General features: G+C 50.7%; 1 protein-coding gene across 1 annotated transcript in view; it reads left to right on the forward strand.

Annotated features, from left to right (window-relative positions):
• ATP7B (ATPase copper transporting beta) overlaps positions 1-17,880 on the forward strand; it is a 33,367-nt gene extending 15,487 nt beyond the window's left edge. The window contains exons 6-20 of the mRNA XM_077752591.1: positions 448-622; positions 2,086-2,319; positions 3,015-3,106; positions 5,026-5,153; positions 5,268-5,422; positions 5,642-5,776; positions 8,473-8,667; positions 9,392-9,574; positions 9,639-9,807; positions 11,406-11,549; positions 12,541-12,683; positions 13,869-14,072; positions 14,172-14,289; positions 14,758-14,860; positions 15,466-17,880. Of these exons, the coding sequence (XP_077608717.1) occupies positions 448-622; positions 2,086-2,319; positions 3,015-3,106; positions 5,026-5,153; positions 5,268-5,422; positions 5,642-5,776; positions 8,473-8,667; positions 9,392-9,574; positions 9,639-9,807; positions 11,406-11,549; positions 12,541-12,683; positions 13,869-14,072; positions 14,172-14,289; positions 14,758-14,860; positions 15,466-15,739 (2,452 nt within the window). The 3' untranslated portion in view covers positions 15,740-17,880. The remainder of the gene's footprint in view (positions 1-447; positions 623-2,085; positions 2,320-3,014; positions 3,107-5,025; positions 5,154-5,267; positions 5,423-5,641; positions 5,777-8,472; positions 8,668-9,391; positions 9,575-9,638; positions 9,808-11,405; positions 11,550-12,540; positions 12,684-13,868; positions 14,073-14,171; positions 14,290-14,757; positions 14,861-15,465) is intronic.
• Positions 17,881-19,534: the final 1,654 nt, after the last annotated feature.

Raw genomic sequence — 19,534 nt, forward strand, 5'->3', positions numbered from 1 at the left:
TATTTTAAGTAATAGCTTAAAGGTCAAACATATAAGTATATTCATACTAATAACATTTTGCTTTTATCTGTTTTTTTCCTTGGGAATCTGTATAAGATTTTATTTTGAAAAAAGAGCACTAGGCAGCCATAAGGACTGAGGATGTTCAACTGCTTTGGGGCTAGATTCTCAGTTCTGGGCCTCCGTCGCCTCCCCTAGAGATTAGAGGCAGCAGATCAGCCGTGGGCAGGCAGAGGCTGTCCGTATCCCTGGAACAGCCCTGCCAAGCGTAAATGTTTAGATGTTCTCTCAGGTGGCGGGTTTCAGGGAGAAAGCCTTCCCTTCATTTCACATCCTTGCTCGTCTGTCCCAGACGTGTGCCAAAGGCAAGTCTTAAACTGAGTCCCCAGGAGGAGACCAGCCAACAGGTGATGCCTAACAGGTCTGTGTTGCTGCGTTGCTTTGCAGGTGGAAGAAGTCTTTTCTGTGCAGCCTGGTGTTCGGCATCCCTGTTATGGGTTTAATGATCTATATGCTGGTGCCCAGCAGCGAGCCCCACGAGACTATGGTCCTGGACCACAACATCGTTCCGGGACTGTCCTTTCTAAATCTCATCTTCTTTATCCTGTGTACCTTTGTCCAGGTGCGTATCTGCCCCCCCACCCCCACCCCCTGCTCTGTGTGGCCAGCAGTCTCTGCCCTGTCACGCCAGCACGGCCCGTCTGCTTGGCTTAGGTGGCACTTTATCACAGCCGTCCTGCAGGGGCTGCTGTTTTCCTTGAGGACCGGCAGGCAGCACTGAAAGGACCTGGCTTCGCTGTCACGTTCACAGCGTGGTTGTGGGCGATCAGACTGCCCCTGCAGTAGCGAGCACCTTGCTGCAAAGATTGGCGAAGCCGTGTGTCGCTTATTTGTTTACTGTCTCGTTTACACCGCCTTTGTTGTCAGAAGCAGCGTCTCCTGTCCTGAATGAAGAGCTGTGGTTCTGAGGAAATATAACTTATTAAAAAAGGTTTTTTTACCTTTATTTTTGAGAGACAGAGAGAGACAGAACGTGAGCAGGGGAGGGGCACAGAGAGAGGGAGACGCAGAATCCAATGCAGGCTCCAGGCTCTGAGCTGTCAGCACAGAGCCCAACGCAGGGCTCGAACCCATGAGCCCTGAGATCATGACCTGAGCTGAAGTTGGGTGCTCAATCGACTGAGCCACCCAGGCGTCCCCCTGAGGAAATTATAATTTAGAAGAGACCAGCCTCCTGGAGCTTCTACTCTAGGGGCGATATTAAGGAGCTGGCCATGTTTCTGGTGAAGGTGTGCCCTCCTATTGATTTTAGAATATAAAATAAAACTGCTGATGTAACGTGGGAATGTCTAGTTTAAGACTACCTGAGAGCATTTATTTGTCAGCTGAATTTGCTCTTTCCTGTAATTTCTTTTTCATTACAAATGTAATATATATTTACTGTAGATGATCCAAACCATACTAAAGTAGAAGACGCAAAGGGGAAGATGTTCTTTCGCTAGAATCATACCCTGCCTCCAGCCCAGTCCTGTTCCCCAGCGTTACCTTAGTATTATTGCTCGTTGGAGATGTGTGTTTACAGATCTTCGTCTGTGTAGAAAAATACTCATTTGCACATACATGTATGTGTGTGTACATGTTCACATAATATAGACACACGGACTTTATATTTTTTAACTGAAATAAGATCATACTAGATGAACTGATTTACCACTGGCTTTTCCACTTAACTGTGTCTTACGGGCATCTTTCGCGTGAGTGGTTTATAGACCTAGCACTTTCTCTTTGGGGACTGCGTAGCACTGTCCATGTTATAAATGAACCATGATTGATGTCACCATTGCCACCCTTCTCTGTTGTTGGACATTCAGGTCACGTGCTCTGGGTTTGGAAGGTCCCCCATGACCTTGACCCTCAGTTCCTGTGGCCGGTAGTCTTGTGAATCAGGAAATACTTTGCCTACACGGCACTTGCAGAGCAGAAAGTAGCGTCGGAGCACTTGCAGCCCTGAGGGGCCTCGGGGTCTCTGGTTGCTCCGTGGGCTGCGTGCCTGCTCGTGCACGGTTGCTGTGCTCTGTCTTTCAGCTCCTGGGCGGCTGGTACTTCTACGTCCAGGCCTACAGGTCTCTGCGGCACAGGGCGGCCAACATGGACGTGCTCATTGTGCTGGCCACGAGCATCGCCTACACCTACTCAGTCGTCATCCTGGTGGTGGCCGTGGCTGAGAAGGCGGAGAGGAGCCCCGTGACCTTCTTCGACACCCCCCCTATGCTCTTTGTGTTCATTGCCCTGGGCCGGTGGCTGGAGCACGTGGCGAAGGTAACTGCAGCTTCGGGCAAAGAAAAGAACTATGTCTTCAGTAGTATAAATCTTACTTCGTGTGAACGCCTTGTTTAGAATTACTAATTATACACAGTCTGGCGAAAGACTTAAAGAAATGTGAAACCTACGTATAATTAGGTGTTCCGATCGCTAATCTCCAAATTGATTGCTACTTCTGAAATCCCAGCTAATCTGGTTAATTACTGAAACCTTTATTCAGGTGCATTGTGTAATGAAGAGAACTCCGGATTTCGGGCCCACGCTTACACTGCCTCTTCTGCATAACTGAGTATTTGCCTCATTAGGCTAGAAAGCCATGTTTGTGTCATAGCGCCATTTTTAACACCCTGCATTATACCCGGATTTTAATGTATTCTATAAAAGAGTAGGACTCAGTTGAACAACAACAACAAAAAAAGCAGTTAGTGAGCAGACTGGTCCTGTCTCTTCAGCAAAATGTAATTCATAGAACTCGGTGGCATTGTACCTTCCGTGTGGTGATGCCATGGCTGCACGTCAACCACAGTGACATCCGTCCGGGAGGAGCCTTTCGATATGCACCGGGGCCGTGTTACAAGGCTGCCAGCCTCTTTCTGCAGGGGTTTCTCTCGCACCAGCCTAGGGAGCATTGGTCGGGGTTTGCACAGGTCACCTTATGATAGCTCTTGTCTTCCATTCTGGCTCTTTCCTAGAGTAAAACTTCAGAAGCCCTTGCCAAGCTCATGTCTCTCCAAGCCACGGAAGCCACCGTCGTGACCCTCGGCGAGGACAACTTGATCATCAGGTGGGTCGTCTTCATGCAAAGTTGTATCAGCCCGTGTAAGACACCGCACACACCCATTGTGTCTGTGATGTTACTATACTAGGTGTTGTGGGGCCGGCAGAGATGGGTGTGGTCAGACCCAGTATCTTGTGCCAGGTAATTAACGGGGCACTTAGGGACTGCGAGATCCCTAAGAGTTCACGGTGGTGTGGTATGCTGAGTGCCACGTGAGAGGCAGAGGTGATTAGTGCTCCTGGAACTGAGAAGAGGGTGCTCAGGGAAAGCTCCACAGAGCACGGATCACACGTTGGACCTTCCTTGCACGATCTGGAGGATTTACAAGGCTGAGAGAGATGAGGTTCAACTTGCCAAGGAATACAAATGGGAGAAGTAGTTTTCTTCTTCATACAGTTGGCAGATACTAAAAATAATAATAACTCTCCTCATTATTGCTGGAACTTATATAGCATTTACTACCTGTCAGATACTTTTAACCTCTTTGTATTAAATCTAAATTTAAAAAAAAAACTATAGGAGGAGGGGATTGTTACTACCTTTATTTTGTACATGAGGAAAGTGACGTTCAAAAAGGCTAAGCAAGTGGCCCAAAGCCACACAGGTATTAAGTAGTGGAATTGAGTTATCACCCAGGCTCTTGGTTCCAGAGTCCCGATTTTTAACACTTACACATACTGGCTTTTAAGGCACATTTACTTATTTAAAAAAGATTTTTTTTGTGTGTTTGTTTATTTTAGAGTGAGAAGGAGCATGAGTTGGGGAGGGGCAGAGAGAGGGAGACAGAGAATCTGAAGCAGGCTCCAGGCTCTGAGCTGTCAGCACAGAGCCCCACATGGGGCTTGAGCCCACGAACCGTGAGATCATGACCTGAGCCAAAGTCAGATGCTTAACTGACTGAGCCGCGCCCCAAGGCATATTTAATAATATGGGCATTTTCACAAATTAAGGCTTCTGTATTTCCCCGGTCAGCCTCATTTTCATATTCTAGGCAGTGCTGATTTCAGACCTTCACGTTCCTGAAATCTCTCTCCAGCCCCACCACTCTCCCCTCTGGCCTGCGATCTCAGTCTGACCCCAGGGTGGGAAATGCATCAGGTTCTGGTCACTCTGCCTACAAAGCTAGCCTCACCTCTGTACGCTGCCTTCCTCTCCATCTGGGCCTCGGCTCAGGACCTCCCTCTGTCTGTGTCTCGTGGCTCTTCAGCGTGTCCGTCTTTGCTGCTTCTTACCATCCAGCGTGACCTACAGTCCAGACTCCTGATGTCGAAGCAGCCCTGTGGCCCAGCCCCACGGTACTGCCCATTCTGTACACTGCTGCCAGTGTGAGTTCATGAGTGTGTGCCCCAGAGATGGCCCTCGGAGGCCGAGATGGCCCCCCTTCCCATTGCTTCCCGAGGGGGGGCACTCGGCGAGCCTATGCTGAATACATGAATCAGAGAATGAGGTGCCAGCTGACCACTGCCTGGACGCTGGCTTTTGAGTACAAGTCAGAATTACAGTAGCGAGAGTTTGAGAACTTAGAGTATGCCGGTCCCACTAGTGACCACTAGGTTCAACTACCTAATTCAACCTGGTAACTCCCCTGTGCGGGGAGTGCTCCCATGATCCCCATTTCTTTAGGAAGAACCTGAAGCCCAGTGGACTGGCATGACTTGCCCAGAGTCTCTGGCCGGGACAGGCGCCCTCTCAGCCACTGGCTCACTATATTTTCAGTGTCTAGTACAGTGCCTGTCACTTAGTAGCTGCACAATAAATATTGACTCAATCTGTAAATGAGCGTCAAATGAACTCTGCTACTCAGTGTAAAAGCGAAGAATGTAACTAGCCCAACACTTTGCCTAGAACCTGACCTGGGTGGCAGGTCGGCAGGGGTGAGCTCCAGTTAATTGCTGTGTGCGTGACCCGAGTGGCATTTGTTTCAGAGAGGAACAGGTACCCATGGAGCTGGTGCAGCGGGGCGACGTCATCAAGGTCGTGCCCGGGGGAAAGTTCCCGGTGGATGGGAAAGTCCTGGAAGGCAATACCATGGCCGACGAGTCCCTCATCACAGGTTAGGTGGCTCGTTTCATGTCCCCTTTGGGCAGGTATCTCAGCAGTTGCCAGGTCACATGACTGCTGAATGGGGCTCAATGCATGATGGTCCGTCTCTTTTGTCCACCCCTAGGAGAAGCCATGCCGGTCACTAAGAAACCCGGAAGCACAGTGATTGCTGGGTCTATAAATGCACATGGCTCTGTGCTCATTAATGCCACCCATGTGGGCAATGACACCACTTTGGCTCAGATTGTGAAATTGGTAGAAGAGGCTCAGATGTCAAAGGTAATGAAGAAATTTGTAAAAGATAATATGACTTCAGCTTCCTCATTTAGGAATTACTCCAAGAGTTTCATAGAATCAGGCAGATTTTGCTGGGTAGAGATTGTTTAGTAAGTGTAGTCAGTGAGGGGGCTCAGAATCCCAGTTCTTGCCCGTGCTTGTAGTGTTTTTATTTCTTTGTGGATCGTAATTTCCCATGGTCTTGGTGTTTTGTTTTCATAGGCACCCATTCAGCAACTGGCTGACCGGTTTAGTGGATATTTTGTCCCATTTATCATCATCATTTCAACGTTGACGTTGGTGGTATGGATTATAATCGGTTTTATCGATTTTGGTGTTGTTCAGAAATACTTTCCTGTAAGTTGAATGCTTTGGTTCATTCAGTATGGTTGCCGTGTTTTAAATAATCTCTTGCCATTAATCCTATACTCTCATATCTGAGATTCATTGGGCTTTAATTACCCGTTACATTTGTTTGTTTGCTTTGCTTACTTAAGGTGGCAAAGTCTTGGCCAGGATAGAATGATCTGTCACTCTGTTTCTGCAAGTTTTTTTTAAAGATTCCCTGGGCTTTCTAGTTAGATGATTGCACAGACTCCAGTTGGCTCTCGGTTGTAATGCTTAAAACATTTGCATTATGTGATCCTGGCCATTCCTGGAGTTATAAGGCACATATCATAGGCCACTTCACAGTTTTGATGGCATGATAATATTATTTAACAGATTTTAAGAAAAATATGTTGTTTGCTCTCTATGTCCATCAATAGCATCTTCCACCTTGTAGCTTCCCAAGCTATACGAAAGCTTCTTAATAATTAAATATTTATTAAACATAACATGAGACCATGGAATATACTTTCTTGAGTTAAAAAGTAGATAAAGAATACGATCTTAGGAACTACAATTTTATCAAACTTCCAAATAGGGCAGAAAATCCAAAATAAAAGCTTTTCTGCCTGAGAAATAAGAACTGTGGTGGTTCTCAGTGGGGAGTTGTTTCACATTTGGCAATGGAGACATTTTTGGTTGTCCTGACTGGGGAGGTAATACTCCTGACATCTAGCGGGTGGAGACCAGGGATGCTGCCAGACGGCCTACCCCGCAGAGCACAGGCCNCCCCCCCCCGCCCCCAACAAAGAATCACGTAAGCCCAAATGTCAGTAGTGCTGAGATTCAGAAAGCTTGATTGCATCAGCAGCAGGTGGCCCACACAGACCAGCAGTTGGTAAGTGCCCAGTGAGTGGAAGAGGGTTTTACACTCAGCCACGTCTAATGCGTATTTCACCTGAGGGCCATAATATAAGAAACGTGGAAGAGAATTTTTTCTTAAAAAAAAAAAATCTACCCATAATTAAAAGCATAGCTTATATTTTCGAGGTGCATGTCCTTTACTAAGATACCACTTCCTCTCTCCAGTCTCCTATTTTAAAATGAAAAATGTCCACGTTAACCTCTTCCTGACATGTCAGGAGACCTCAGTGCTATTAAGAGTCACCTGTGACTGTATTGCTAGAATTTGTCAGGGGCTCTTATGGCGCCTCACTGCCCCAAGTGTCCGCCTTTGCGGGAGAGCAGCTCCTTGGCATATGGCTGTGGGAAAAGTCATTCCTAAACAAGTTGGTATATGTGGCTTTCTGCTGGTCCCTGCCTTTCCATCTTACTTTGGCTTCTTTTGTTTTTATCTGCAATATCAGGGCGGATGCTGGCAAATGAGGTACTGCATGTTCCTTTAAGATATTATCACCCTGCTGTGTGATAGTCATGTGTAGGGAGATGTTCATGTCACCTTCTCAAAGTCCACCTGGTCCCATCAGAATGCCCAGTGTTATTTTGACAAGAATTACTGTTTTTTTTATCACATCATCTTTATCTCTAAAAATCACATTATGTCTTAAATACTGTGTCCTTCTATCTAAATACAACTTTATAATCAAAGTGAAACGACCCTTTAATAATACACCTTGTTTTAGGATTCTGCCTTTCAAAATCAAGGAGTAAAATATAGATGGAAGCCAAAGAGACTGTGGTCTGTATCCTTGATTTAGAAAACAAACTATAATTGAAGTGACTATAATGTCTCCTGATTGTACCTCAGAGACACCCGCCATTTTGAAAAATAAACCAAGATAAATCAAGATGTCAGAATGCACAGAGTAATAACCATGTGTGTCTCTAGGTAACTGGAAAAGAGACCCATATTTTGTTTGTTTTGAGTTTACCAAGAAAACAACAGTGAAAAAATAGAAGCACATAAAGGTGGCTCCAAATCCCATCCCAAGGCGTAACAATTTTTTGTACTTTGGTGCAAAGTTGAAGGACTGTGTAGAGACACGGGCAAATAATCCACACTAATTCAGTCACAACACATGCCATTTTGTGCTTGCTTTTTTTTATCCAGTAGTGTTACTGGTATCTTTCCATGTCGGCAAGGATAGATGTGCAACATGATTTCAACACTTGCATAATATTTCATTATGTACATCATACCCACCATTATTTTTCGTGCCCACAACTTAATTAACTGATTCCCTATGGATTGTCTCTAGTTTTTTGCCATAATACAAAACAGTGTGACAGTTTTTTCGATGCCTCTCTTATGCCTGATATTGTACAATGTACATTTATGTGTTTGTATGTATTTGTATATATGTTATGTCATTTAATCCTTAAAACAGCCAGTGGGGTGTTATTAGTATTATTGTCTCCATTTTGTATGTGAGGAAGCGAGACCCCGAGAAGTTAAATTAGTGCCAGGGCCAGGAAATGGACATGCAGAGTCCGACTCTAGGGTCCACGCTCCTTCCTCTAGCACAGAGGCTCGTACGACTCTCTCGTCTCGCCTTACCTCTGTCAGAGGAAAGCCTGTGGGATCAGGTTGGAAAACCAGGACGGGGAACACTGAAGTGAGCCATGTGATACCAACCCCACGTTTCCCAAACCCCTGCTCGTCATGCAGCCGCGGGTCCCACTGTCTGCACCGAAATGTTCTGATGTGACTCGGAGTCTGCGGGATTCCTCATGTAACCCTCAGCCTGCCCATATCTGTTTTTCAGACCCCCAACAAGCATGTCTCCCAGACAGAGGTGATCATCCGCTTTGCGTTCCAGACGTCCATCACGGTGCTCTGCATCGCCTGCCCCTGCTCCCTGGGCTTGGCCACGCCCACGGCCGTCATGGTGGGCACCGGGGTGGCCGCCCAGAATGGCATCCTCATCAAGGGAGGCAAGCCTCTGGAGATGGCCCACAAGGTGACAAAGGCTTTGACATAGCTGTTGCTGTGTGATTTGTTTGTTTGTTTGTTTTTGAAACTTAGAGAGTCCTGGTGAGCACAGTATCTGTTTCAATTCTGTATGAAGAGAACACCCTGGGAGAGGCTTGAGGGGCACTGTTAATTAAATAAAACAGAAAGCCAGGCCTGACTGGGAATGGTAGCAACAACAGCTAAGAGTTGTAGGGTTAAATAACTGGCGGAGCCCAGACCCTTGGGGACCAGGCACCGAGTGGGACAGGCGGAGAAAGTGGCTCTGGCGGTTACTGTTACTGTGGCCAGGGCCCGGGCCCCCCCGCCCCCCACCCCCCGGCTGCAGCGGGAGCGCTTTATGCTCAGTGGGCTGCGGACGCTGTGCGCTGGGAGGCGGGTGTACCCCGGGGCCCTGACGCAGGTGCGCATGGTGTCACTGCCCGGAAGAGGGTACCATGCCGTCTCCTGTCACACTGGGGTGGCTGTTGGCTCCACCTGACAGAGATTAAGCTGCAGTGCAGGTCGTGTCAGCTGGACCGAGAGGGGGACAGTGTCTTTGTCGTGGGAGCGTGTGAACCCGGGATTGACCGTGGAGGACTGAGTTAGTGGAGCAACGAAGGGGTGTCGTCCGCTCGAGCTTGGTTGAGTGGGGTTCTGCCTCAAGATCGTGTGGACTCTTGAAGTCCCTTCCCTCTGTGTCTGTGGTCACCAAGACGTGGTTGTTTCGGCAGATAAAGACTGTGATGTTTGACAAAACGGGCACCATTACCCACGGGGTCCCCAAAGTCATGAGGGTCCTCCTGCTCGTGGACATGGCCACGCTGCCCCTCAGGAAGGTCCTCGCTGTGGTGGGGACTGCGGAGGCCAGCAGCGAGCACCCGCTGGGCGTGGCAGTCACCAAGTACTGTAAAGAGGTATGTGGACCTGGGCGTTGCTCACCAGCCCCCCGCCCCCCCCCCNCCTCCCCTGCCTTCACAGGAACTGGGAACAGACACCTTGGGGTACTGCACAGACTTCCAGGCGGTGCCAGGCTGTGGAATTGGCTGCAAAGTCAGCAGCGTGGAGGGCATCCTGGCCCACGGCGGGCACCAGCGGGGCAAGCAGGCTGCTCTCAAGAATGGCGGCGGCGGCGCTCCTGAGGAGACAGGTACCCTGGCCCTCGTCCCTCGGCCCGGCCTGCCCGGGGTGGGGCCCAGCGGGGCGGGGCGGGGCGGGGGTGGGCCAGGCCAGCACCGCCGATGGTCCCCCTGCTACGGACGAGGGTGGCCCCCCCCCCCAGGAAAACCGGTGGTTTCTCTGTTGTGTTCTCTGACGTGTCTGCGTCTTGACGCTATTGGCAGACGGAAGTAGTATGTGCTGAAATCCACAGAGGGTGTCGCAGCGACTCGCACTCTCGAGTCTCCTCTTTTCATCCCCAGTGAGTCTTCTCCTGAGCTGCAGAGCGGTCCGATGGGAATTCTGCTTTTGCCCTTCCCGTCTCCCTCCCGTGCGGGGAGCTCTGCTGGGCTGTGTTGTGTTTGCAGAGAAGGCAGAGGGGAGTGGTCTGCCCAAGGCAAGAAGGGGTACTGCCTGCAGCGACAGCTGCCTTCGAGCAGTGGCTTTTCTGATTCTAAGGGTAGCTTGCTAGCCACAAGCGTAAGGGTGTAGAAACCCTCCCAACCCAAAACACCCATGTCTAGTATTTTCTCTTACATGCATTGGTAGCGTAGTCTTGCTTCGGAATATATGTTGTTAGAAGGCATCTGCCACCTTCCAGCAGTTTAGAACCCCAGGGTGACCCTTCCATTTAGCTTCCAGGGACGGGTCTGTGTGGTGACACCTGTTAGTGGCACACATAGTTAAAAGGTGACAGGGATGGGGCACCTGGTGTCTCAGTAGGTTAAGCATCCGTCTTCAGTTCAGGTCATGATCTTGTAGTTAGTGAGTTCAAGCCCCATATCAGGCTCACTTCTTCAGATCCCCTGTCCCCCTCTCCTCCTTCCCAGCATGTGTACACGCACACGTGTGTGTGTGTGTGTGCGCGCGCGTGCGCGCACTCTCTCTCTTAAAAATAAATAAACATTAAAAAAAAAAAGGTGAGGGACACCTGGGTGTCTCGGTCAGTTGAGCATCTGACTTCAGCTCAGGTCATGACCATGTGGTTCGTGAGTTCAAGCCCCACATTGGGCTCTGTGCTGACAGCTCAGAGCCCGAAGCCTGCTTTGGATTCTCTGTGTGTTTTTCTCTCTCTCTGCCCCTCCTGCTCTCTCTTTCTCTCAATAAATAAATATTAAAAAAATTTTTTAATAAAGCTTAAAAAAAAAAAAAGACAGGAAGACTCACTTAGCCTTTTAGGAGGAACAGCTTTAAGACGTTTCCTAGAGGTAGACTAGTTATTTGCTGATGCTCCTTGAGTCATCTGCACCAAGCTACACTTGCTGCTTCTAATCTCTGCAGAAAAGAACCAGCAGATGTCTCTTAAAGGCAAATAAAAACACTACCTCATGTTTAATATGTTCATAAAATTTTCACACACACTGCATGTACCTTTTAACACCTCATTTTAATCCACACCCTCACCTTCCACACATGAATTGCTCTTTCTCCCCAGGTCCTTTACGGATGGTGTTATGAGAGGTGCTTACTAGGTACAGTTTTTCAGAACAGTTAAAAGGACGTTTTGCTGTTCAAAGCATTCAATGGTTTTTAGTCCTTTTCACAGTAAAACTGGACTCCCTAGGAATAACCACAAACTCTTTTGAACAGATGCGACCCCCCAGACCTTCTCTGTGCTGATTGGGAACCGCGAGTGGATGAGACGCAACGGCTTAACCATTTCCAATGGCATCAGTGACACCATGACCGATCATGAGATGAAAGGCCAGACAGCCATCCTGGTGGCCATTGATGGTATTGCCCCACCCACTCCACCTTCTGCTTGCAGAAACGAAGTTTCTTAGGGATAGCTGGCAAAAATGGACTTTCTCATGTTTTTATAAAATATGTTTTCCTCTCTGTTAATTTAAATTCTATAGCCCAGAAGGCTGCCTTGCCAGTTTTTGCCTTCATTCTCAGTCTGGACGCCTCTCTCGCTGTGTCTGCCCTCCCCCCACACCCAGAGTGAGGCGGTGTCGGCCTCCTGAGTCTGATATTCTACACTGCCCTCGCCATCACTGTCTGCGTCTGTCCCGGCCAGCCGTTCAGTCGCCCGCCTCACCCATCACTGCAGACACCACAGCAGCAATGTGTCCAAGAAGTTTAGCCACGGGGTGCCCTTAAGGAACGAGACCCACTGCCCCGCTCCACAGAGCTCCCCAAGCTTGCACGCATCTCAGTCCCTGAAAGCCTTCCTGCCTCAGGATCTGAAGATTCACTCAAAACAACACAAAACAAGCAAATAAAAAGTTACACAGAAATGCTTTCTGTAGGAAGGAAGAGAAAGAGGAAGGACTGATTTTCTGTTTGGACATTCATCACTTTTAAGTAACATTTATTGTACTCATTCTAATTCTCATGTTCCAAAAACAATAGCTAACATGTATTGCATTATTATGAGCCAGACGCTCTGTAAAGTAATAGGTGTTCCTTGCAGAATATTTGGAAAATTCTGCGAGCTATAAAGAAGAAAATGCAATTACTCCTTATCCTAGCCTTCAGAGAGCCGCTGTTAGCATTTCACATTCCTTCCAGACTTGTGTATGCATCTGTACGTGTAGGTCATGTTTAAAAACACAACATCAAAGCCACGTTATGTTTTGTACTTTGGTGATTTGTTTTTCCGCATGTGATGTTACATTATGGGAACCTTCCTTTAACCTATGCAGCTTCCTTCCTTTCCTCCCTTGTCCCTCGGGCTGCCCAGTGCCTGCCGTTGTGGACTCACCGCGCGTGTCCCCTGCAGGGGTGCTCTGCGGGATGATCGCCATCGCGGACTCGGTCAAGCAGGAGGCCGCCCTGGCCGTGCACACGCTGAAGAGCATGGGTGTGGACGTGGTTCTGATCACCGGGGACAACCGGAAAACGGCCAGAGCCATTGCCACCCAGGTGGGGGCCGGGGCTGGGGCAAATTCCTCTTGCAATTTGACTTGAAGCTCACTGGAGCAGGGGGGGTGGGGGGAGCGAGCAGCGCTTCACCCAGCGCTCCACCTTGCTTCTGGCCTTGCCCCATGCTGGGTGTGTGCCTGTCCGCATGCTCTGTTCCGGCCCCGGCCTCCGTGTGGCATCCCACGGAGGCCACTGTGCTGCTGTTGCAAAAAGCAGTTTCAGCGTCCTCTGCTTCTGTATTTCCAGTGNTAGATTTTGTGTTAAGGGAATGTTTTGTCAGCTCAGCTCTTTTTTTTTTTTTTTAACGTTTATTTATTTTTGAGAGAGAAAGACAGAGCATGAGTGAGGAAGGGGCAGAGAGAGAGGAAGACACAGAATCTGAAGCAGGCTCCAGGCTCTGAGCTGTCAGCACAGAGTCAGATGCGAGGCTTGAACCCAAGGACCGCGAGATCGTGACCTGGCTCGCTGTCCTGGGGGCAGGGTGGCCCAGTGACCAGGGCTGAACTAAGTGCCCAGTTCTTCAACAGAAAAGTGCACTGGCCATGTGGGAGCTGCCACGTTACCCCCGCCTGGCAGGGGCTGGAGACCCCTTCCCAGGGGAGGAAGTGCTTGGGGTGGGAGTAGTCAGGTGAAGAAAAGGGGAGGGGTGGAGAAAGGGGAGCCGATGGAGCCAGAACAGAGTGGGCAGCTGAGCTCCCCGGCAGCGGGCTGGAGAGCTGGTGGGAGCTGAACGGGGCAGAACCAGGCTGGACCTGCTGGGCCACAAGGCAGGGGGCCAGGGACGCGCAGCAGTCAGTTCTCAGGGAGCCTTGGGAGGCAGACCGCAGAGTGTGGATGTCGTCCTAAAGGAAGTGGGAGCCCCTGGAGATCACTGAGCAGGAGAGTAGCATGCCCGGCTGACCACTGCTTCTGGACGACCACAGTGGGCATGGGGGAAGGGAGGCTGGGAGGTGGGCAGGGAGACACGCAGGGGCCTAAGCCGCCGTGGAAGGGGGGCAGGACCAGGCCAGGCACGCGTGCCCTGGGATGTGCAGGGTGTGGTGACTGACGTGGTTGACGGGGCCTGGAGGCTGAAGGGCCTGGAGCAAGATGACGCGCAGGTCTCTGCTGCTCTTCACTGTCCCTTGCCGACACCAGGTGTCGTCGTGTATTTGTTTCTTGACTTCTCTTTTCCTTTCCCTTTAGGTTGGCATCAACAAAGTCTTTGCAGAGGTGCTGCCTTCTCACAAGGTGGCCAAGGTCCAGGAGCTCCAGAATGAAGGGAAGAAAGTCGCCATGGTGGGAGACGGGGTCAACGACTCGCCGGCCTTGGCCCGGGCCGACGTGGGCATTGCCATCGGGACAGGCACAGACGTCGCCATTGAGGCTGCCGATGTGGTCCTCATCAGAGTGAGCTGGGCTCCGCCTTCGCCCGCCCTGTTGTCCGGGTGGTGGGAGCGGTGAGGGCCGTGGGACGGAGCCCCTGACCGACCTGCGTTCCTCCTGCAGAACGACTTGCTCGACGTGGTGGCCAGCATTCACCTCTCCAAGAGGACCGTCTGGAGAATACGACTCAATCTGGTGCTGGCGTTGATCTACAACCTGATTGGGATACCCATCGCAGCAGGTAGGGTGGCTCTCGCCTGTCGGCTGACCTTTGACCCCAGCTCCTCTGCAGCAGGCTTCCGCCTGCCTGTTGGGTTCCTGGCAGCCCAGCGGGGAGCCCACTTCACTGGCTGCCAGAGCGTTTCAGAAAGAGTTTGGTTTTGTTATGTTCTCTGCTTTGTAAGTCTCTGAAGGTAAACAAAAGCTGCAGAGAGGGTCCCTGGGATTCCCTGCTCCCTTGGAGCTCCTCCTGAAACCCGCGAGGACCCTCCCGGGAAGGCCAGGGTGGGTGGGCGAGCCCAGTCCCCTTGGTGGAACCCCCCCGCCCAGCTCCGAGACTGCCCATTTCAGAGGCATGCTGGCACGGGGCTGTTACATGGCAGTAGGGGCTTCTGAGCCACCCCAGGGAGGAGAACGTCACAGGGGGCAGCCCAAAGCGGGGCCCGTCTCCTCTGGGCTGCGGCGTGAGCGTCGCCCTTCCCTTGTTCAGGGGTCTTCATGCCCATCGGCATCGTGCTACAGCCGTGGATGGGCTCAGCGGCCATGGCGGCCTCCTCTGTGTCTGTGGTTCTCTCGTCGCTGCAGCTCAAGTGGTGAGTCCCTGGAGGCAGGAGCGTGCGCCACGGGCCGTGCCCACTCAGCCTGCTCCCCCCGTCCAGCCACCCCCTCAACCCTTTCCCTCTGCCTCCTGGGCTAGCAGTGGGTGTGTGCCATGTGCAGGTGCCCAGCGCACCTGCGGCAAAGACAGAAAGGACGGTGGAGCCGTGTGTGTGTGTGTGTGTGTGTGCACACATGCACACGCAATGACTTAATCAGCACCTCACAGCCATCATGTGCTCGGGTGTTGTGGTTAGTCGGCTCAAGAGTCATTCATGTAAGTGTCACCTAGACATGGGATCCTCGTGCATTATCATTTATCCTTTTTTGAAAAAGATATTTTCTCATGCTTTCACTTAACGGAAGTTAATGGCAGCCTACTATGTGCCAGGCGTTTAGATAGGCAGTTTCTAAAGCAGGTGAACCTTACCTGAATCCCAGGGGCTCAGTACCATCCCCTTTAAAATCCATGAGGTTTTGATCCTGTATGTTTTATTTAAAGACTTTGGTGAGAGGTCTTTGCCAAGTTTCCAAAAAGAAAAAAAAAAAAAGGAACCTGTGTCCACAATGTCTCAAATGCTCTCGGGTCCTTGCTTTGCAGCTATAAGAAGCCTGACCTGCAGAGGTACGAGGCGCAGGCGCAGGGCCGCATGAAGCCCCTGACCGCGTCCCAGGTTAGTGTGCACATCGGCATGGATGACCGGCGCTGGGACTCGCCGAGGGCCACGGCCTGGGACCAGGTCAGCTACATCAGCCAGGTGTCTCTGTCCTCACTGAAGTCGGACAGGCTGTCTCGGCACAGTGCTGGGGCTGACGACAGTGGGGACAAATGGTCCCTGCTCCTGAGTGACAGGGATGAGGAACAGTGCATCTGAACAGTCCCAGGGCTCGGTCCCCCGGCTGAGTAGCCGGCCCGGCTTTCCTGGTAGACGAGGTGCAGGCCGGTCAGGTGCGGCACCAGCAGCAAGATGGACGAAGCTCCTGTCTGGCCTTGGGGCCCTTCACTCCCTGGACGTTCCTGGCCGTCTCTGCTGGCGCGTGCCGCATCCCGATGTGGCCCCTGGCTAGGCCCGTCCTGCCTGGGTCCCACTGGCACGGCGGCCGGGCTTCCTGGCCAGACCCTGCCGCTGGCACGGGCTTGTCGGGACCTGGGCTGGACTCTAGCAGAGGAAGGGACAGCCAGCCCTGTGCTCGGACCTCTGCTTGCATGTTTGGGATGACCACTTGTAAAATGAGGAACAGCTCATCAGGACCAAAACCTTCTCTGGGCCTTTCCTTAAAACCCGTGAGAAGCCTTGGTGTTGGGTTCTTTTGGACGACACCCACACGCACGGGTATCTGAGACCGCGGTTTACCTCAAATGCACCCCATTGATTTCTGCCGGCACAGTCTCTTCCTTTTCTGTTCCTAACACTGGGGATGTGCCCCCCACCCCCCACCCCTGCCCGCTCTCTGAGGGCAGCACTGACGCCGTAGCGATCCCTGTGGCTGCTCTCGGCACTTCTGCCCGAATCTGCATGCTCACACGCCTGGCCGGAGGGCCAGCTGTGCCTCGCAGCTTGAGGAGAGTTCTTTCTCGCTTAATGTGCCGCATGACCACGGGGTCCTGGCCACGTGCTCGGCTGCCGTGGTGGCCTCTGTTTCTGTGGTTCTCTTGTCGCTGCAGCTCAAGTGGAGAGTCCCTTGGGGCGGGAACATGCGCCACAGGCGGCCTTCTCCCTGCAGAATGGCCTGCTGCTGTGGGTCGTTGCTGCCCTGCCGGAGTGAGGGTCTCAGGGCCTGAGACCTGAGAAATTCTGCTCACTGTGGGGTCCAGGTACTGGGGACCCCGAGAGGCCTGTGGTGCCTGAAACGGGTGCCCCATGGTGGGGGTGCATGTGCTCATGGGAACCTCCTTGCAGGCTTCCAGGAGCTTCGTGGTACATGGTCTGCTGTGTGACTGTTGCTTCATGGAATTCAATTCAGAATTCCTGGGGGGGGGGGTGCCCCCGTGGTGCGCAAGTCTAAGGAAACAGTGGTACCCAAACCAGAGGAAATCACACTTGTTCTCCATGAGCTCCTACTTCTGCACAGTCAGTGCCTTAGGAAAGGGGTCACCACAACTTCCCCAAGGGAAAGCCTGTCACACTTTCAGCAGCTCTTTGTGCTGGTAAGACCTCAGAGGGGCAGGAATGGGTCCGGTTTTAGGCTCTAACGTCGGTGGTAGTTGACAGAGTTACATGGGGGTAGACAAGTAGGATGAAAATAAATTCTAAGGTAGAGCCCTTATCACACAATAATTTTATTTATTGAGCATCAGCTATTTTTCAGGGACAACGCAAGCACTTTCTATAGGTTACCTCTAATCCTCCCAACATACCAGCAAAGTAGATACTATTGGCCCCATTTTATAGGCGGGGCAGCAGGCTCAGAGAGAAGTATCCTGCCCAGGACCACACAGCCAGCACACTTGCCAAAACGGGGATCCAGATCCATGTCTCGTGGCTCTGAAGTCTTTTCTTCTTTGCTGCTGCCACCTGAGTGTCAGTTTGGTAAGAGACAAGAGGAAAAGGCCCCTGCTCTTCGAACAAAGGTGCCAGGCGATACACTCGTTATCGACTTGGGATGAAATTTGACCTCGGGGTCAACTTACTCACCGCCCCCTTGGATGGTTTGTTTCCATTTTTGCATATAATTCCATTGTGTCGCGTCTTGCCCTCTAAAATCCAGGTCCCGGGATCTGTTGTGTCTGTACTGTTTTCCGTCCTCGCCTCCTTGCAGGCCCTTCCCGTTCTCTCCTTTCTTTATTCCTGGCTGTGCTCGGGAGCGTCTCCTGTTTTCTAAACTAGGTTAATCATTGTCTAAAGAATCTAACTATTGATTTTTTCAAAGGCTTTTAGGACCATAAACATCATGTGTGTATATATATATATGGCCATGAAAATATTTATATAATTGCACAAAATGTAACCTTTAGACATTCAAGGGGTAAGAATTTTTTTTGCGTGTCAGAGAAGAGCAGTTCCTATTTCAAAAACTTTCCATACTGTATTAGAATAAAGTTTATTTTTATTCATCTAAAAGTCTGCCTCTTGCTGGCTCCGCGTGCTTGAGAAGAGTAATTGAGGTCAGTGCGGCTCTGTCTTCAGTGAGAACTTCTGCGAGGTGCCGGCTTCAGTCTGCCTTATCCGGGCACAGAAGGATAGGGTTTTAAACAGCGGAGGCCGTGGGGCGGCCAGACCCTCTGATCTGCCACCCCCCGCACCATGTGGGCCCCTTTCCTGGGTGCAGGGCCTTCCTCGGTGGTGTGTGGGGGAAACAGTGGAGGGCAACCCCATCCAGCCGTCTGAGACACAGGCCTGGATCTGCCCCATTAGACACATCTCTTTCAGAGTAATTGTCAACCAAATGCTGTGTCAGACGCACGTGTTTTTAATCTGGAGGGATGTGCTTTGGGTCCCTTGGCCCTAAAGGAGTGGGGTGGGAGGGAGTAGGAGAAGAGTCTGGACGCAGGGCCTCTGCAGGGAAGGCTCTGTGGGCGTTCTGGGGTGGCGAGCGGGTCCTAAGTGAGCTCCAGCTGAGGCTGAGGTGACAGTGTTTTATCATCCAAACCAGGACACTTCTAGGAGTGAAAGGAGGCGCTATTAATACTTGGCCGGGCCAGCCGTCCTGAAGTGACAGCCAGCAAACTGGGACGCGTGGCCACCTTCCTAAAAAGGGACATAGACCTTGTGAAGTCACTGACACAAACGGTATCACTTCAGAATTCTGCCCTCATTGTAGATTCTGTGGACATGTTGGTGACGTAATCCTTGATCCGGTTTGAGAGTTTTCCCTTTGTCAAACCCGGAGACCAGTGCTTCTCTGTAGAATCACTGAGGTGATCATCTTTGTGGCCCGGTACGGCCACGTCGAGAACCAGACACGGGTGTGTGGCACTTGCTGGTGCCCTGCGGTGCCTCCCGCACACCATGTCCAACTCCAGGCCAGGCACCCTTGGCTATTTTTCTGAAAGCCTGCATATGGGGATTTTGTTGTATGCATGTCCCCTTGTGGGAAGAGAGGATTCATCCCACTTTAGGAAGGGATTCCATTTCTTTAAAACGTAGATCTTTCTAAAACATGAACAAGTTTCCCTGATATGATTCCACACACACCAGAATAAATCACAGCATCTCTCCATTTCTGATATGTTTTCAGTCTTTCAGACCTTTGTGAAGGCTTGTGATGGGGTCACCTTATAAGTAAATAGTAATTGTAGTTTTTTTGTAAAGATGGCACCAGGAAATTGACGTGTCAAAATGTAGATACTAAAGTTGTTCTGCTAGTTTACTAAGAAATCAGGATCAGGGCGCCTGGGTGGCTCAGTCGGTTAAGTGTCTGACTCTGGATTTTGGCTCAGGTTATGATCTCACACTTTGTGAGTTCAAGCCCCACATCAGGCTCCGCGCTGACAGCGTGGAGTCTGCTTGGGATTCTTCCTCTCCCTCTCTCTGCCCCTCTCCAGCTCAAGCTACTGCTCTTTCCCAAAATAAATAAATTTTTTAAAAATTTAGAAACCAAGATTAATAAAAGTGGCCTTTATTTTAAGAAAATTCAGCACGGGCCAAAATCAGGCCATCAAATAGGTTAATTAGAAAAAGATTAATAGAAGTAGAGGGTATTTTTTTTTTTTTTTTTTTTTTTTTTTA

The sequence above is a fragment of the Crocuta crocuta genome, unplaced genomic scaffold (genome assembly GCF_008692635.1).
Source record: "Crocuta crocuta isolate KB4526 unplaced genomic scaffold, BGI_CrCroc_1.0 scaffold190, whole genome shotgun sequence".
Lineage (NCBI taxonomy): Eukaryota > Metazoa > Chordata > Mammalia > Carnivora > Hyaenidae > Crocuta > Crocuta crocuta.